The 14,814-nt window shown below is 39.5% G+C and overlaps 1 protein-coding gene across 2 annotated transcripts; it reads right to left on the reverse strand.

The window, feature by feature from the left end:
• Positions 1-7,097: 7,097 nt before the first annotated feature.
• On the reverse strand, positions 7,098-14,491 carry LOC135721675 (uncharacterized). 2 transcript variants are annotated; one of them, XR_012335413.1, is made up of 3 exons: positions 14,262-14,491; positions 7,686-13,790; positions 7,098-7,214 (listed from the first exon to the last, which is right to left on the reverse strand). XR_012335413.1 is itself a non-coding variant. In XM_073812612.1 (2 exons), the coding sequence occupies exon 2, from the start codon at positions 13,639-13,641 to the stop codon at positions 7,990-7,992; it is 5,652 nt and encodes a 1,883-aa protein (XP_073668713.1). In that variant the 5' UTR covers positions 13,642-13,790; positions 14,262-14,491; the 3' UTR covers positions 7,221-7,989. The 2 variants fall into 2 exon arrangements, 1 of the variants encoding a protein (XP_073668713.1); XM_073812612.1 differs by lacking the exon at positions 7,098-7,214 and having other exon boundaries at positions 7,221-13,790.
• Positions 14,492-14,814: the final 323 nt, after the last annotated feature.

The raw sequence follows: 14,814 nt of genomic DNA on the forward strand, positions 1-14,814 counted from the left end.
TTTCCTGTAACTCAAATGATGGAGCATTGCCTGAGCATCACAAAATTCATGGGTTTGATCCCAGGGAACACACACTGATACAATGTATAGCTTGACTGCACTGTAAATTGCTTTGGGTTAAAAGATCTGCCAAATGCATAAAATGTAAATAATAGAAAAAGTTTTTTTTCCACATGTAAAGAATGGGAACTGAGATTGACGGTCCATAACTTCTTCATAAAGATCTCATTTTGTGTCCCACAGATGAAAGTAGGCCTACATGAGGGCGAAAAAGTAATGGAGTAGTAAATTGTTATCTCTTTATACATTTTGGAAAGAAATATTTCCCATAATTCCGTCAATTTACCAATAGAGGGCGTTAGATTAACACAAAATAAATGAGGGGTATGTACAAGCTAAATCTTTATTTTGTCACAAGTGACACTAAAGATCCTTAATATCCTTAAATCATCGACTAGGTGCCTCTTTGATCACGGAGGTCCCTTTTCTCTCTTTTTAACCCTTTTGACATCTTTCTTTCGCAAGTACCATCTGCTTAAAATGACTGGAATACATTTTTTTAAGACATTTTGTGAAACATTTTTTACTAGCACAATTCATTATCTTTTGATGATGTCTTGCAAAAATTAAAAACGAAAATCTGTGTGCAGCTTTGCGTCCATAGGCCTGCACTGTGAGATTTTAATGCGCAGATATGATGATGCGCATGAAGACTCGACGCGCTATCGCGGTACTTTGATGCAGCTTTGATGTCATACGCCGATCAGTCTGCGCAGCCATAGACATCATATAGGTAGACGCCCTACGTACCGCTACTGCCTACTGGCGCGGTGAGATATGGGGCCGCCATCTTAGATCGGTCACCCGCTCCACTCAGTGTAATCTGTATGACTGGTGGATTGAGCTATCAGCGCATTTAATTAATCATATCTCAGTGAATACCGAACAGATTTTCACGCGGTTTTTTTTGCTGCAAAGGTCATTCAAGGAGCTATGATATAGGACACATGGTTCGGCGTATTTTAACCCCTTATGTGCCGCAAATCCCGTTTGAGTGGGGGTGACAATGTGATGTAGGCCTACATCTTTAAATTAATATTTCTCAGGGATTCTTTGGGCTAGAAACCTAATCTTGGTCTTGTTTTAAAGAAGACAATTTAGGGTTTTTCACAAATGAGTTAGAACGTAAAAATATTAAATATAAATATTTTTATAGCCGTTTACCTTTATTTTAATATATCAAATTATGCAGTAACATATTAATTTATAAATAAAATTACATAAAAGTTAATGTTTCACACAATAAATAATGTTAACATCAAGCAATATGTCTCAAGTAGTTGTGATCCAAATCACAAAAAAAATATGTTTGGGTCACAATTTTAATGGTTTTACCAACAACTGCCACTAGATTTTGCCACATACTCTTGTACTCTTGTATACTCACAAACTAATAAATTACTGTCACCGCAATATTATTCATGCAAAAAGATTTTGAAATATTAAAACTACATTCTGAGAGCTTTCCGGTGATATTTAGCTTGCCATGATTTTTTAGGTTTAGAGTAGGGTTTTAGTGTTATATGCAAAAACAAATTTGGCCTACCTGTGGGCCCGTAACATTTTTAGAAACTGACTCTCACTGTGTCATAATTTTCCCCAAATGGTAATGAAATATGAAAATTATATTATTTGAGCTTTCCAACAATAAATAGTTTGTCAATATTTAGGTTTAGAATCTTAGTGTTACCAACACTAATGTGGACAGCGCCACTTAATGTTCATAGTAGGAATGAATGAATATTCACTAAACAGTAATAAAATATTCTGATATAAGATATAAAGTGAGTCCAAAATCAAAATATGTGGTGTAGGACATAAGATATTTTATAATCACACACTATAAATATGACAAAGATGCAGAAACAGATAGTTGCAATAAAATAAGACTTTTTAATATGGTGAAGAAACAATTTAAAATGATTTGTAAACCCCCCCCACACGCACGCACGCACGCACGCACGCACGCACGCACCCACCCACCCACGCACGCACGCACGCACGCACGCACACACACACACACACACACACACACACACACACACACACACACACACACCCCTGAAAGAGGACTGTTTTCCAGAGCTTCTATCCCGTGCTCCCTTTCTGTAGTTCAAAGGTGAGTTTGGCAACATGGTGGAGCCTTATCTTTAAAAACACAGACACAACCAGTGACAACGAGTCAGCCTGATAGTTGTCGATTCCAAACCGAGTCTCCTCAATGTCCTCCCTACGAAGGAAAACATCCTCTGTTCATGTTGACATCTCAGCTTTTTAAAGCTCGGCGGATCACGCAGCTCACAGCACCTTATAATAATAATAATAATACACATTTATATAGCGCTTTACACAATACTCACAACAGAGAAACTCTTGTAATTATTACTTTTATCGAAGTAAAACAGTGCCACTGGATTTTGAATTCTAATTCTTAGCACTGAATTTTTTTACATCAAATTTTTAACACTGAATTTTATTTTGCATTTAAATCAGACTTTGAATTTTAAAAGCCATCGAATTTCTAGCACAGTTTTTGTGCCTATGACATTTTTTTCGATGTTTTAAAAAAATTCAGTGTAAAAAAATTCAATGTCTAAAAAAATTCAATGAAAAAAAATTCAATGTGTTTTAAAAGATTCAGTGTAAAAACATTCAATGTTTCAAAAAATTTGGTGTAAAAAATTCAATGTCTCAAAAAATTCAGTGCAAAATAATTCAACGTCTCAAAAAATTCAGTGTAAAAATATTCAGAGTCAACATCCGGGGAAGCAAGGAGAAGCAATCGATCCCTGTATCAAATCATTCAACATCCAGCCAATCATTTACGCTCCATTGGTCATGTGACACCGAAACGGGAAGTCGGTGAAGTTCAGGCAAAGGGTTTATTTGCATTACATACGAACACATTTTTCACATCTGGCAGATCGTATCATCAGTATATCAGGACACAGCCGTTTACATTTATCAACATCAAAGTGGCTTCTGTATCTGGATGTGTGATCGATCCCGTGCGGGGAGACGCGCTGGATGAATAGCTGTCAATCACAATGGCTACAACTGGCTTTAACCATATGATTTAGGGTTGTCGCGGTAACCGCACTTCCGTATTGTACAGTTCTACTGAGAAGCAAACAGCAGAGAATAACTAGCAACCCTAATAACCGTGATTCACATTTTAAGCTTTATATTTTAAGCTTTAAAGGTTTTATCGTTTTTTATTTGCAGCGTCCGCACCGCGGACTTTACCTGAACTTGACTTTCACCCACATGCTTTTTACCAACAAAATTAATGTGAAACATGAGGATGACCATCCCGACTCCACTGTTTTAGTCTGCCTTAATAACGTGCTTTAGGCTCTGTCTGAACTTATACGTTTTTGTTCTGTAGCCTACTTTGTTCACTCACATATTTCTATATCAACCATAAACTGTTGTTTCCTGATAAGTTTAATATGATTTATATAAAAGAGCTAACCATTTCCTAAATTTCCTGTTCATGTCTCTCTCTAGTCTAGTGTGTAAGAAGTGAAGTAATGTAATTTACAAACACATTTAGGTATAAGAAACTTACTTTGCATAAAACCAACACTGAGCAAATGTATTTGGTCAATGTTATTATGGTTTGTACGTGTTTAACCTAAAACGTGTTAAATGAGATAGAAACTGCTGACTGAGCAGCGCAACATTCATGTAATGACCCTTGATATGTCGCCATGGAAACTCAAACATTAAAACGATCCTTTAAATTCTGCTACTAAATATTAAATCTCTACATTAATAGTTGGAACGTATTAAACATATGCCTGAAAAACGTAAAAATACGAGCAGGAGTGTTAAAATGCGCTCCATTACCTAACCTCCTTTATTTTTGACAGCTGTCAGGGAGAAGATTAATGATAGTAAGCGGTGTTTTGTGTGACGTTGACCTGTAAATGCAGATTCCATGGCTGGATTGAGTGAGATCCGTCCTCGGCTGCGTTTGTGATCGGAATGTTATCCGTTCTTGCGCACACACAACGAAAATTCTTCTGTGTATTTTGTTTAATGATTTGCCTAAAGCGCCATCACATTTAAAGCCCTGTGTTCTTAGTTTCTTAATTATATGTATGAGATTTTTAATGTTTGAATTAAAAGAAATTCCAAAACATTTTCCCGCAATCTTTTTAACACTTTAGGGTCAGTTAAATATTTTATGATTTGTTGTTAATAATCTGTTCAATGATTGGTTAAAGCCTACGCGACTGCCGGTCACGAAAAGATAAAGGGCGTATTCCAATAGCATATTATCCCTATGCCATATTCCCTTCGAAGATCAGAACACTTGATGTATAAACTCTAGAGAAAGTTGCACAATTGTCTCATGGTGTGGTCAATTCAAATAGACTTGGCGAATAGAGCAATGAAAAACGCACATCAGTTTCTCTTTATTTGGATCGACTGTGTGACATCCCCTTCCTGAAGTGCCTTTCAAGGGCGCTAAAACGCCATTTGGAATTCACCCCGCTTTCAGCATGAACTTGACTGCCGCGTCCCATCTCAAAGGCCGATAAAACAGCTGGAGTACTAATAAAAAACATCAGTAAATTAATAGGTTTCAGCAATTCTTCTGAAGAAATGTTACCATATCTTTCTCTGGAAAAATAAGCTGCCTTCAAAGCAAGTGTAATTGCGGATTCACGCGCTTCTAATCTAATTTTCCAAATTGTTCTTTTAAATCATAATGTAAATATAACACGGAGACTTACGTTCTTACATAGATGTGTTGTATTTTTATTATTAGGGAAATACAGGTAAGGATTTTTTCACCCCTTCTGAACTAAACAAACCGCATATTTTTATAGGAAATAGCCTATATTTGGCAAAGACGTTCATCTGTAGATCACCTTTGCTTTTAAAGTCAGATTATTAAATATTTCCATTTCTTGAATTAAAATAGTTTTTTTAAATGTTTCTTTATTATTATTATGAACGAAAAACTTAAAACCAATAAAATAGTTCAATGACAAACTCCCTAAACAGCTTGTTTATTAATAAAACAAATTCGATGGATGGTATGCGTTCTAACACAAATAAATGAAAGACATAATTTTCCATTGCTACGAATGCTTAGTGTTTGTTTACTATTATTTTATTATAACAGAACAACAATAAATTACTAAAATGACTCACTTATATAAAGGAGAAGGTTTAACAAAAACGAATAAATGGAAAATATTTTACCTGCCTTAATACATAAATACATCTAAAGATCCTTAGATTTATTTAAAATAAGCAAACCAATCATTTGTTTAATCAATATGAAACTACATGTAAACCATGGACAAACTCGCAAAAGTTAGATAAAGAAATTCAATTTAAATCCTGTCTATTCTATTCATATTTGTGGAGCAATATAAGCTTGAAAGTATCTTGAAATAAATCGATATACAAAAGCATTTTAACACTGATTGTATTTTTAAGTTATTCAGGCATATGTTTAATATGTTCCAACGATTCAGAGATTTAATATTTAGTAGCAGAATTTAATGGATCGTTTTAATGTTTGAGTTTCCATGGCGACATATCAAGGGTCATTATGTGAATGTTGCGCTGCTCAGTCAGCAGTTTCTATCTCATTTAACACGTTTTAGGTTAAACACGTACAAACCATAATAACATTGACCAAATACATTTGCTCAGTGTTGGTTTTATGCAAAGTAAGTTTCTTATACCTAAATGTGTTTGTAAATAAAATTACTTCACTTCTTACGAACTAGACTAGAGGGAGACATGAACCAGGCGCGGAGCTATGGGCGGGTAGATTGACAGCTGGCCCGCCCAATCAGAAATGTAAAAAAATACTACTGTGTATAGTTAGACATGTATACTACTTTATGTGTTGTATTTTATCTATTGCATGTTATGTTAAAAACAGTAAAATTATAAATAAGCCTGATAACTATTTAAAAACTATTAAAGCAGTTGAATGTTGCGTTATAATGAGAAAAATATTCCCGAGCAGCTTTCAGCCATGATCACTTTGAGAACTTTTTTGCAAGCAAGTGGAAAACGTATTTTGAATAACAACACGTTATAAATATGTGCTGCGCGCTTTCCTCTCAATAACATAAACACACAACAAATATGACAGCGGGGTAAAAAATAGAAAGAAAACATCTGATCACAGTGATGTTGTTTGATGTAGCGATATAGCAACACTATAAGTCACGCCACGGAGACTGGGTAGCTTATTGATACACTTTATACAATATAGCCTATTGCTTTTAAGCAACAAATAGCCTATCATAACAACCTATAAATTGAGACATTAATTTAAGAAATGCATTAAAAGCAGAAAGACGTGTAGGCTGCGGAAATATAGTGGGTTCACTTCAATCCACACCACAGACGTTCTTGGTTTGCTTCTTATTTATTAAAATCGAGGCAATTGTTTGATCAAACATTGATTAATATTAAGATACAATTTATACAAAACGAAATTCACTTTAAAGAAAGTCTTTCTACAAAACAAACCTCGCAAAATCGCTTGCCCGACGTCCATTACGGGCTATGGCGAATTCCTGTCGGGCTACAAAAATGTATCTGCGCCTTGGCCGTCGGGCGGAGGAAAAAATATTGTAATGTGTTTGCATTCTCTCAGATTTAGTTAGGTAATTATGTTGTATGTAATTCGGCGTCATCTTGTTAGCCATTACTATCCTCACTAACAAGTGAAACTGTCAGGAAATGAAGTGAAAGCATTAAATCCATTATTCCTTTCGTTCACGTCTGATATGCGCGCTCCTCGGCTCCGCTCTTCACGAGTAGGCTTGCTCTTGTGCTCATCAAAAAGTATATTAAATGTTTCTTTATTTGTCATTTCGTTTAACCTCAGAGTCTAACATTATTCTAGCAATTCCCTTTTCTTTTTTTATTTAGTAAGTTAACTTAAATATGTGAGAACGAAAATATATTTTTAGTGATTTGCATGAAGAGAATATGATGTTAGAAGCTTCATTTTAAGCATTTAGTAGCCGTATTTATTTAAACACTTTAATAGGTGTAAAATCTCTTTTTCAACCACTGGTTGGATTGCTGAAGGCTACAGGTTGCTGGTCAAGACAACGATATCTCAAGAAATGTTGGTTTGTTTATTGAATAAGAAATGTGTGGTTCTGAAACATAAATAAAGTACAAACATGAATATGTACATATTACAACGGTTAAATAATCCACTAGTAAACAGATTAATAATGAATAACAACTAAAACACAACAACTCTGCATTTATACTATAATTACAACTACTTATATTATGAAACTTAAACACGAACATGTAGAAAGTGTGTTATTTATGTGCATGCACAGTTCACGTGCTCGTCTCTGCCGTGCACGTGCAATGGCGCTGCTATTATGCAAAACTTAGAGCGCATGTGCATTGTTAACATGTAAAGAAGCATTTATGATTTTAAATGAATAAATATAAACATATACACATAACAAGAATGCTAACTGGATGAAGTAATAGTTGATTGGATATCATCGAATAATATTTAGAGTGTAAACATCTGCATGTTATCACACCAATCATAACTATAATATGTAAACGTCCTATAAAGTTACTTATATACATATATAATTACTTACATCGTCATACACGCACACGTATACATAATCAATAAACACTTCAATACTTTGGCACTTAATCCACCTGTTTCGGTCTATAAACTATCTACAACGTGCAGCCAACTCCGCTATACGGTTCTCTCTCCCGCTCCGTAACCTAGCAACCCCAGTGCGAACTTTTGGAACAGTCCATTTCTGATGAAACGGTAGGGGTGTTTGGGAAAGTCCATGTATTAGGCATTTAGTTTCTACAGCCGCCCCCAAATTCACCTTGTGAATTTGATTCTTAAAAGTGGCTCATCTTTCTATCTGTCCAGGATGGGAGTTAATCATGGAGAGGGGGCAGACATACTAACTTGGCTACAGGTCGGGTGTAAGTTTTGTCTTTCACCTGTATCTCTGCCGATCTAATTCTCTTATCAGTTCCAGGATGTACCTGAACAACCTTTCCCACAGGCCACAAAGCACGTGGCAATTGCTGGTCTATGATCATAACGGTATCTCCAATCTGCAGATCAGGTCCTCCTGTTTTCCATTTCTGCCTAATCTGAAGGTTTGGTAAGTAGTGACGAATAAAGTGTCTCCAAAAATGATCAGCGAGGAGCTGACTATGCTTCCATCTTCTACGGCTCAAGAGTTCAGAATCATGGTATGTGACTTGAGGTAATGAGGCATCCCGCCGCCCCATCAACAAGAGGTTTGGAGTTACTTGGTCTGGATCCGCAATGTCAGAAGAGGTGTAGGCAATGGGTTTGGAGTTGAGAATACCTTCTATTTCTATAAGGACTGTTCTCAGTACTTCTTCACTGACCGTCTGGGCCCCAAGTGTGACTTGAAGCGCTGCCTTTAGAGAACGTATTTCTCTCTCCCAGCATCCTCCGAAGTGAGGTGCACTGGGTGGGTTAAAGAGAAATCTTATCTGCTGGCTGGCGAGGTGAGCTTGGAACTCAGGATGAAGAGCCATAAACGATTCTCTTAGTTCTCTTTCTCCTCCTCTGAAATTGGTACCCTGGTCTGCCAAGAGCTCAAAGGGTTTGCCGCGTCTGGCTATGAATCTCCGTAGGGCCATCAAGAAGGAATCTGTGTCCATACTGGTAAGTATATCAATATGGACTGCCCGTGAGGTCATGCATTTAAAAATGATTCCCCATCTCTTTTCATTCCTACGTCCCACTTTTATAGTGTAAGGTCCGAAACAGTCTACACCCGTGGAATAAAATACTGGTTGATGGATCCTTAATCTGGCCTGAGGAAGATCTGCCATTTTGGGAGGGTGTGGTTGTCCCCGCCATCTTTGACACTCTGTGCATTGCCGTTGATGACTTTTGACTGCTGCTCGTCCCCGTAACACCCAGTACTTTCTTCGAAGCTCAGCAAACACCCTGTCTGGCCCTGGGTGATGCAATTGATTGTCATATTCTTTGATTATTAGTTTGGTAATTGGGTGGCGTGAGTCAAGGACGATAGGATGAATGGCATCTTCTTCCAGTTGGCTGATCTGACGGAGGCGGCCACCAACACGTATAAGTTCTATGACATCATCGAATACAGGAGCTAAGCATAACAGTCGACTATGTTTTGGCAAGGGTTTGTTTGCTCTTAAGCATGACAGTTCCTCTGCGAAGGAGTCAGTTTGAATCTTACGAAGAGCTGCCAGCTCTGCTCCTTTATAGTCATCTGCTGTTGGTGTATTGGCATGTTGAATATAGGCCTTTAGCAAATCTGTATAGGTTGAGTACTGCTGCAGGTCTGGGGTAGGCACAGTGGAAGTTGTTAAACCACAAAAGGCTGACTTTCTCAGTTCGTTGTCATGATTAGTGGTGGTTAGCGACAGCATCTCTGGCCAGCTATGAGATGTTTGGCTAAGAAATTTGGGCCCACTGTACCATCTGCTTTCACGGCCTATGTCACGGATAGATCTACCTTTCGTGATGTCATCTGCAGGGTTGTCCTGTGAAGGCACATACCTCCAGGTATCAGACTCCGTGAGCTCCTGTATTTCAGCCACTCTGGTGCCTACAAACACTTTGAATCGGCAAGATTGTGACAGAAGCCAGTTAAGCACAGTTGTGGAATCAGACCACAGAGTAATGCTTTGGATAGGCAAAGTTAGCTCTGTTCTCAAAACTTTTGCAAGTTGTGCGCCAGTCAGAGCGGCGCATAGCTCCAAGCGAGGAATGGTTTGCTGTTTCTTAGGAGCTACACGGGATCGGGCGGTAACAAAGGCTACTTCCACCCTACCCTGGTCTTCCGTCCGCAGGTATGCTACGGAGCCGTAAGCTTGCTCTGAAGCATCACAGAAAATATGAATCTGCCTCACACTAGTATGATGATCGAGCTCTTTGCTGCAGTAACACCTCGGCCAGTTGATGTTTTGTAATTCGTCCAGCTCGTTCACCCAGGCTTTCCATGAGCTTAACAGTTCCTCAGGCAATCTAGGGTCATCCCACTCTCTCTTCTTGTCCCATAATCTCTGCACAATTACTTTGGCTCGTGTAGTAAATGGCACAATGTAGCCAATGGGGTCATACTGGCTGGCTAGAACATGGTAGATGCTCCGCATTGTAGGTGGGGAGTGGTCAAGATTGCGAGGTTTATATGACAAGGTGTCTGATAAACAGTGCCAGTGCAAACCAAGAGTTGACTCCTGTGCGTTCTGATGACCTTCACTAAGCCACTGAATACTGCTTTGGGATTGAACGTCAGCTGGTAAGTGACTGATGACTGATGGATCATTGCTCGCCCACTGCCTTAAGTCAAAGCCTCCCGAGCTTAAGAGACTGCGGAGTCTGTCTACTAGGTCTTTGGCCATTTCACTGGAGACGAAGCTTTGAAGGCAGTTGTCAACATAAAAAGATTTCTCCACGGAAACCTGTGTGTCTATGGACTCACTGTGATCCTGAACATGCTTCTGTAAAGCAAATGTAACACAGCAGGGACTGCATGTAGTTCCAAAGGGAAGCACTTGCCATTCATATACCTCTGGCGGTTTATCTTTCTGTAAATCTCTCCATAGGAATCGCAGCAGCGGCTTGTCTTCAGGCAGAAGGCGCACCTGATGGAACATACCACGAATGTCGCTGCTAACTGCAATGGAATGTTCTCTGAAACGTAGTAGAACTGCCAGGAGAGAAGGACTGAGTGTTGGACCAGGTAGCAAGAACTCATTTAAATTTTGGCCTTTGTATGTGAATGAACAGTTGAATACGACCCTGTTCTTTCCATTATGCTCTACCATATGGTGTGGTATGTACCAAGTTTCCTTGGACTGTTTCACCTGCTTAGGGTTGAGTTTCATGATGTAGCCGGCTTTCTGTAACCTGACTATCTCTTCCTGGTATGCTGCTGCTTGGTCAGGTTTTCTTTCCAACCGATTTTCAATTCCCCGTAATTGTGGCAGTACAGCTTCTTTGGGTGCCTGAAGGAATGGCATGTTCTTAACACGTAGCAGAGGGGTTGCATATTGCTGGACTCCATCAACTTCTACTCTCACTGTTTTGTCTTGGAGTAGCTGTATGGACTCCTGGTCTTGTCGTGACCTTGTTAGTACTTTCTCACTCTGAAATGGGAGGATGTCCATTTTCCACAGTTTCTCCACATCAGCATACAGGCTGTCAATGGGTCGCAGGCTAGTGAAGAGACAATGCTGTGGGGAAAATCTGGTTGTTATATCTTGTGCTGGACCCTGTAATGTCCATCCCAAGCGTGTTCTCACAGCAGCAGGGCCACCCGGTGGGCCTAGTCTGACTGGTTCTATGGGTGTTATGAGGTGAGGGCAGTCAGAACCAATAAGAATCACAGGTTTCACATTGTGAAAATGCTGAAGCGGCAGACCTGCAAGGTGTTTGTATCTTTTCTGAAGTACCTTTACTGGGTGGGTGTGCTCCGCTAGTCCCAGGCTATCAGCTGTAAAGGCACTCCGAATCCTGAAAACCTTACGAGGGTTATCCATTGAAGACACTGTGAATGTTACAGCCGCCCCATGAATGGTCTGTGTCTCTTGCCTGACTGTGCGAAGGGCTAAGTCCTCTGGCTGTCCCTTCAGTTTTAGCTTCTGTACTGCATCATTTAGGATAATGGTTCGCTCTGACCCATCATCAAGTACAGCATAAGCCTCCATAGCTTTGTTGCCATTTCTGAGCAAAACTTTGGTCACTTTTAACAGAATCTTGTTGTCACAGGTGGGACGATCAACATATAGTACTGCACTGGTCGGAACAGATTCTTCTGTTTCTCTACCTTTCTCATTTACATCATGTAGTGCAACCAAGTGCTTTCTGTTACAGGTTTGACAGAGAACTTTCAGAGTGCAGTAAGCTGCTTGGTGACCGCGTCCACAGCGCCAGCATCTATTCTGGCTCCTAATCCAAGTCACTTTCTGTTCTTTGCTGAGTAACTTAAAGCTCTCGCAGTTATTCAGGTAATGTCTGTTGTTATCACAGTATGCACAGTAAGCATTCACCCATTCTCTCTTAGCAGCAGTTGGTCTCTGTTGATCAGCTAGCGATACTGGAGCAGCCTTTGGTTTCTCTGTTCCAAGGAAAATGGCAGTGGGTTTGCGGTTTTGCTTATACTCTTTCCTCATTTCCTTTCTCTGAACCGATGACACTTGTTTGAGTTGCGGGCTGTAATCAGTGTGGTCTTCCTGAACCTGAAGCTCGTACTCAAGCCATTCGGCGAAGTCCAGTAATGTAGGAATGGTAACTCCCAGAGGATGTATGTACCTCTTAAAACTGGACCTGAGGTCATGTGGTAGTTTGCTCATAAGTCTGGAAACATGTGATCCACACTCCAGCTCAGTCATTCCATTCTGGCCAAGTTGTTCCAACATACTAACCAATGAGCGTACATGGAGTCCAAACAGCCGGAAAGCTTTCACATCACCGCTACGAATGTTTGGTCCATCCATCAGATCTGCGATGCGTTGTAAGGCTAACTGGTGGGGTTGACCGTACATTTTGTTTAGTGCTCTCATGGTATTAGTAAAAGGAAACCTTGAATTACTGTATGAATCTGACACAAGAAGTGCCTCCTCCAGCTTCAGGTGGTCAGTAAGTATCTGAAATTTAAAATGCTCGGTTGCATCCTCAGGCAGAATGTTCTCAAGGGCTATTTTTAGTCTAGAGAATTGTCTAGGATCAGCAGATGTTAGAAAGGGAATGGTTGGAGCAGGGCCCTTGTATGTTTTCTCCTGTGTAAATGAAGGCTGACTAACATCTTGAGTCTTATTTGGAGGAGCAGGTGGCATTTGCTCATGTACTGGAGTCTCAAACTTTGACTGATGAGATGAGATGTGCTGAGAAGATGGGGGATATCTGGGTTGAAACGGACTGCTGTGTCGTACTCGTGATTGTACTCTCTCGTGAGCGAAGGAAGAAATGTCTAAATTCCTGAAGTCCTCAGTTAAGTCAGTGTACTCGTCCTTTTGAACTGGGTGCAGTGCTCTCATGGAAGCAGGTGGTGGCGCTCTTGTCCGTGGAGCTGGCACTGGATGATATGAGTATGAGGTCTCTGGACTAGCCACTGGAACGAAGGATGCGGGTGGTGGTATTACTGACTGAGCTCTCTGTTCTGCTTTCAGGCTTTGTAGCTCCTGATGTAACATGGCATTCTGCATTCGCATCTCCTGTAATGCCGACATGATCAATGGCAGCTGACTAGTTTGACGACGTAAATCAGCGCTATCATTCTGCACTGTACGTAATATAGCTTTAAGCTCGACATCTTCTCCTTGTTCATCAGATGCATACCACTCATCTTCTAATCTCCATTTCTCATACTCTGCCACCTGACTAATAGGCGAAGTCGATCTGGAATTATCTGCATTGCTTGGGGGCTGTACTCTGCTTCGCCCTGTCATAGGGAGTGGCTGTAGATGCTGTAATGGATCACCAAGCTCGTAATCTACCAAATGAGCTGGGGGTTTAACTTGTCGTCGTGGACGTACAACAGGTGCTTCTTTCCTTGGTTGAGACATCTCTGTAGCCAGTCAGCATCCGGCTCGAAGGACCATGTAAAATCTCTTTTTCAACCACTGGTTGGATTGCTGAAGGCTACAGGTTGCTGGTCAAGACAACGATATCTCAAGAAATGTTGGTTTGTTTATTGAATAAGAAATGTGTGGTTCTGAAACATAAATAAAGTACAAACATGAATATGTACATATTACAACGGTTAAATAATCCACTAGTAAACAGATTAATAATGAATAACAACTAAAACACAACAACTCTGCATTTATACTATAATTACAACTACTTATATTATGAAACTTAAACACGAACATGTAGAAAGTGTGTTATTTATGTGCATGCACAGTTCACGTGCTCGTCTCTGCCGTGCACGTGCAATGGCGCTGCTATTATGCAAAACTTAGAGCGCATGTGCATTGTTAACATGTAAAGAAGCATTTATGATTTTAAATGAATAAATATAAACATATACACATAACAAGAATGCTAACTGGATGAAGTAATAGTTGATTGGATATCATCGAATAATATTTAGAGTGTAAACATCTGCATGTTATCACACCAATCATAACTATAATATGTAAACGTCCTATAAAGTTACTTATATACATATATAATTACTTACATCGTCATACACGCACACGTATACATAATCAATAAACACTTCAATACTTTGGCACTTAATCCACCTGTTTCGGTCTATAAACTATCTACAACGTGCAGCCAACTCCGCTATACGGTTCTCTCTCCCGCTCCGTAACCTAGCAACCCCAGTGCGAACTTTTGGAACAGTCCATTTCTGATGAAACGGTAGGGGTGTTTGGGAAAGTCCATGTATTAGGCATTTAGTTTCTACAATAGGCTATTTAAAAAGTATAAGTTTTTTTTGGGTTCATTTATATTTCCTGTCTGTCACTGTGTGCAGGTTATTTTTTGTAGGCTATGACCAAAAAGGCTTAATAAATGTCACGTTGCATTACAATTTAAAGTATCAATAATGTCAAAAATGTGACGTGCAGTTCGGGTGTGTGTGTATGCTGTTTAAATTAGTGTTCTGAAGTTTTGACGAATTTTATAGACTTGTTATAGTTTTTTATTCAAAAGTGACAACCATAGATTCAGGCCCACCCTAATCCATGCCCACCCATATGTCACGTTGTGCATCCGCCACTGACATG

Source organism: Paramisgurnus dabryanus, chromosome 18 (assembly GCF_030506205.2).
Source record: "Paramisgurnus dabryanus chromosome 18, PD_genome_1.1, whole genome shotgun sequence".
Lineage (NCBI taxonomy): Eukaryota > Metazoa > Chordata > Actinopteri > Cypriniformes > Cobitidae > Paramisgurnus > Paramisgurnus dabryanus.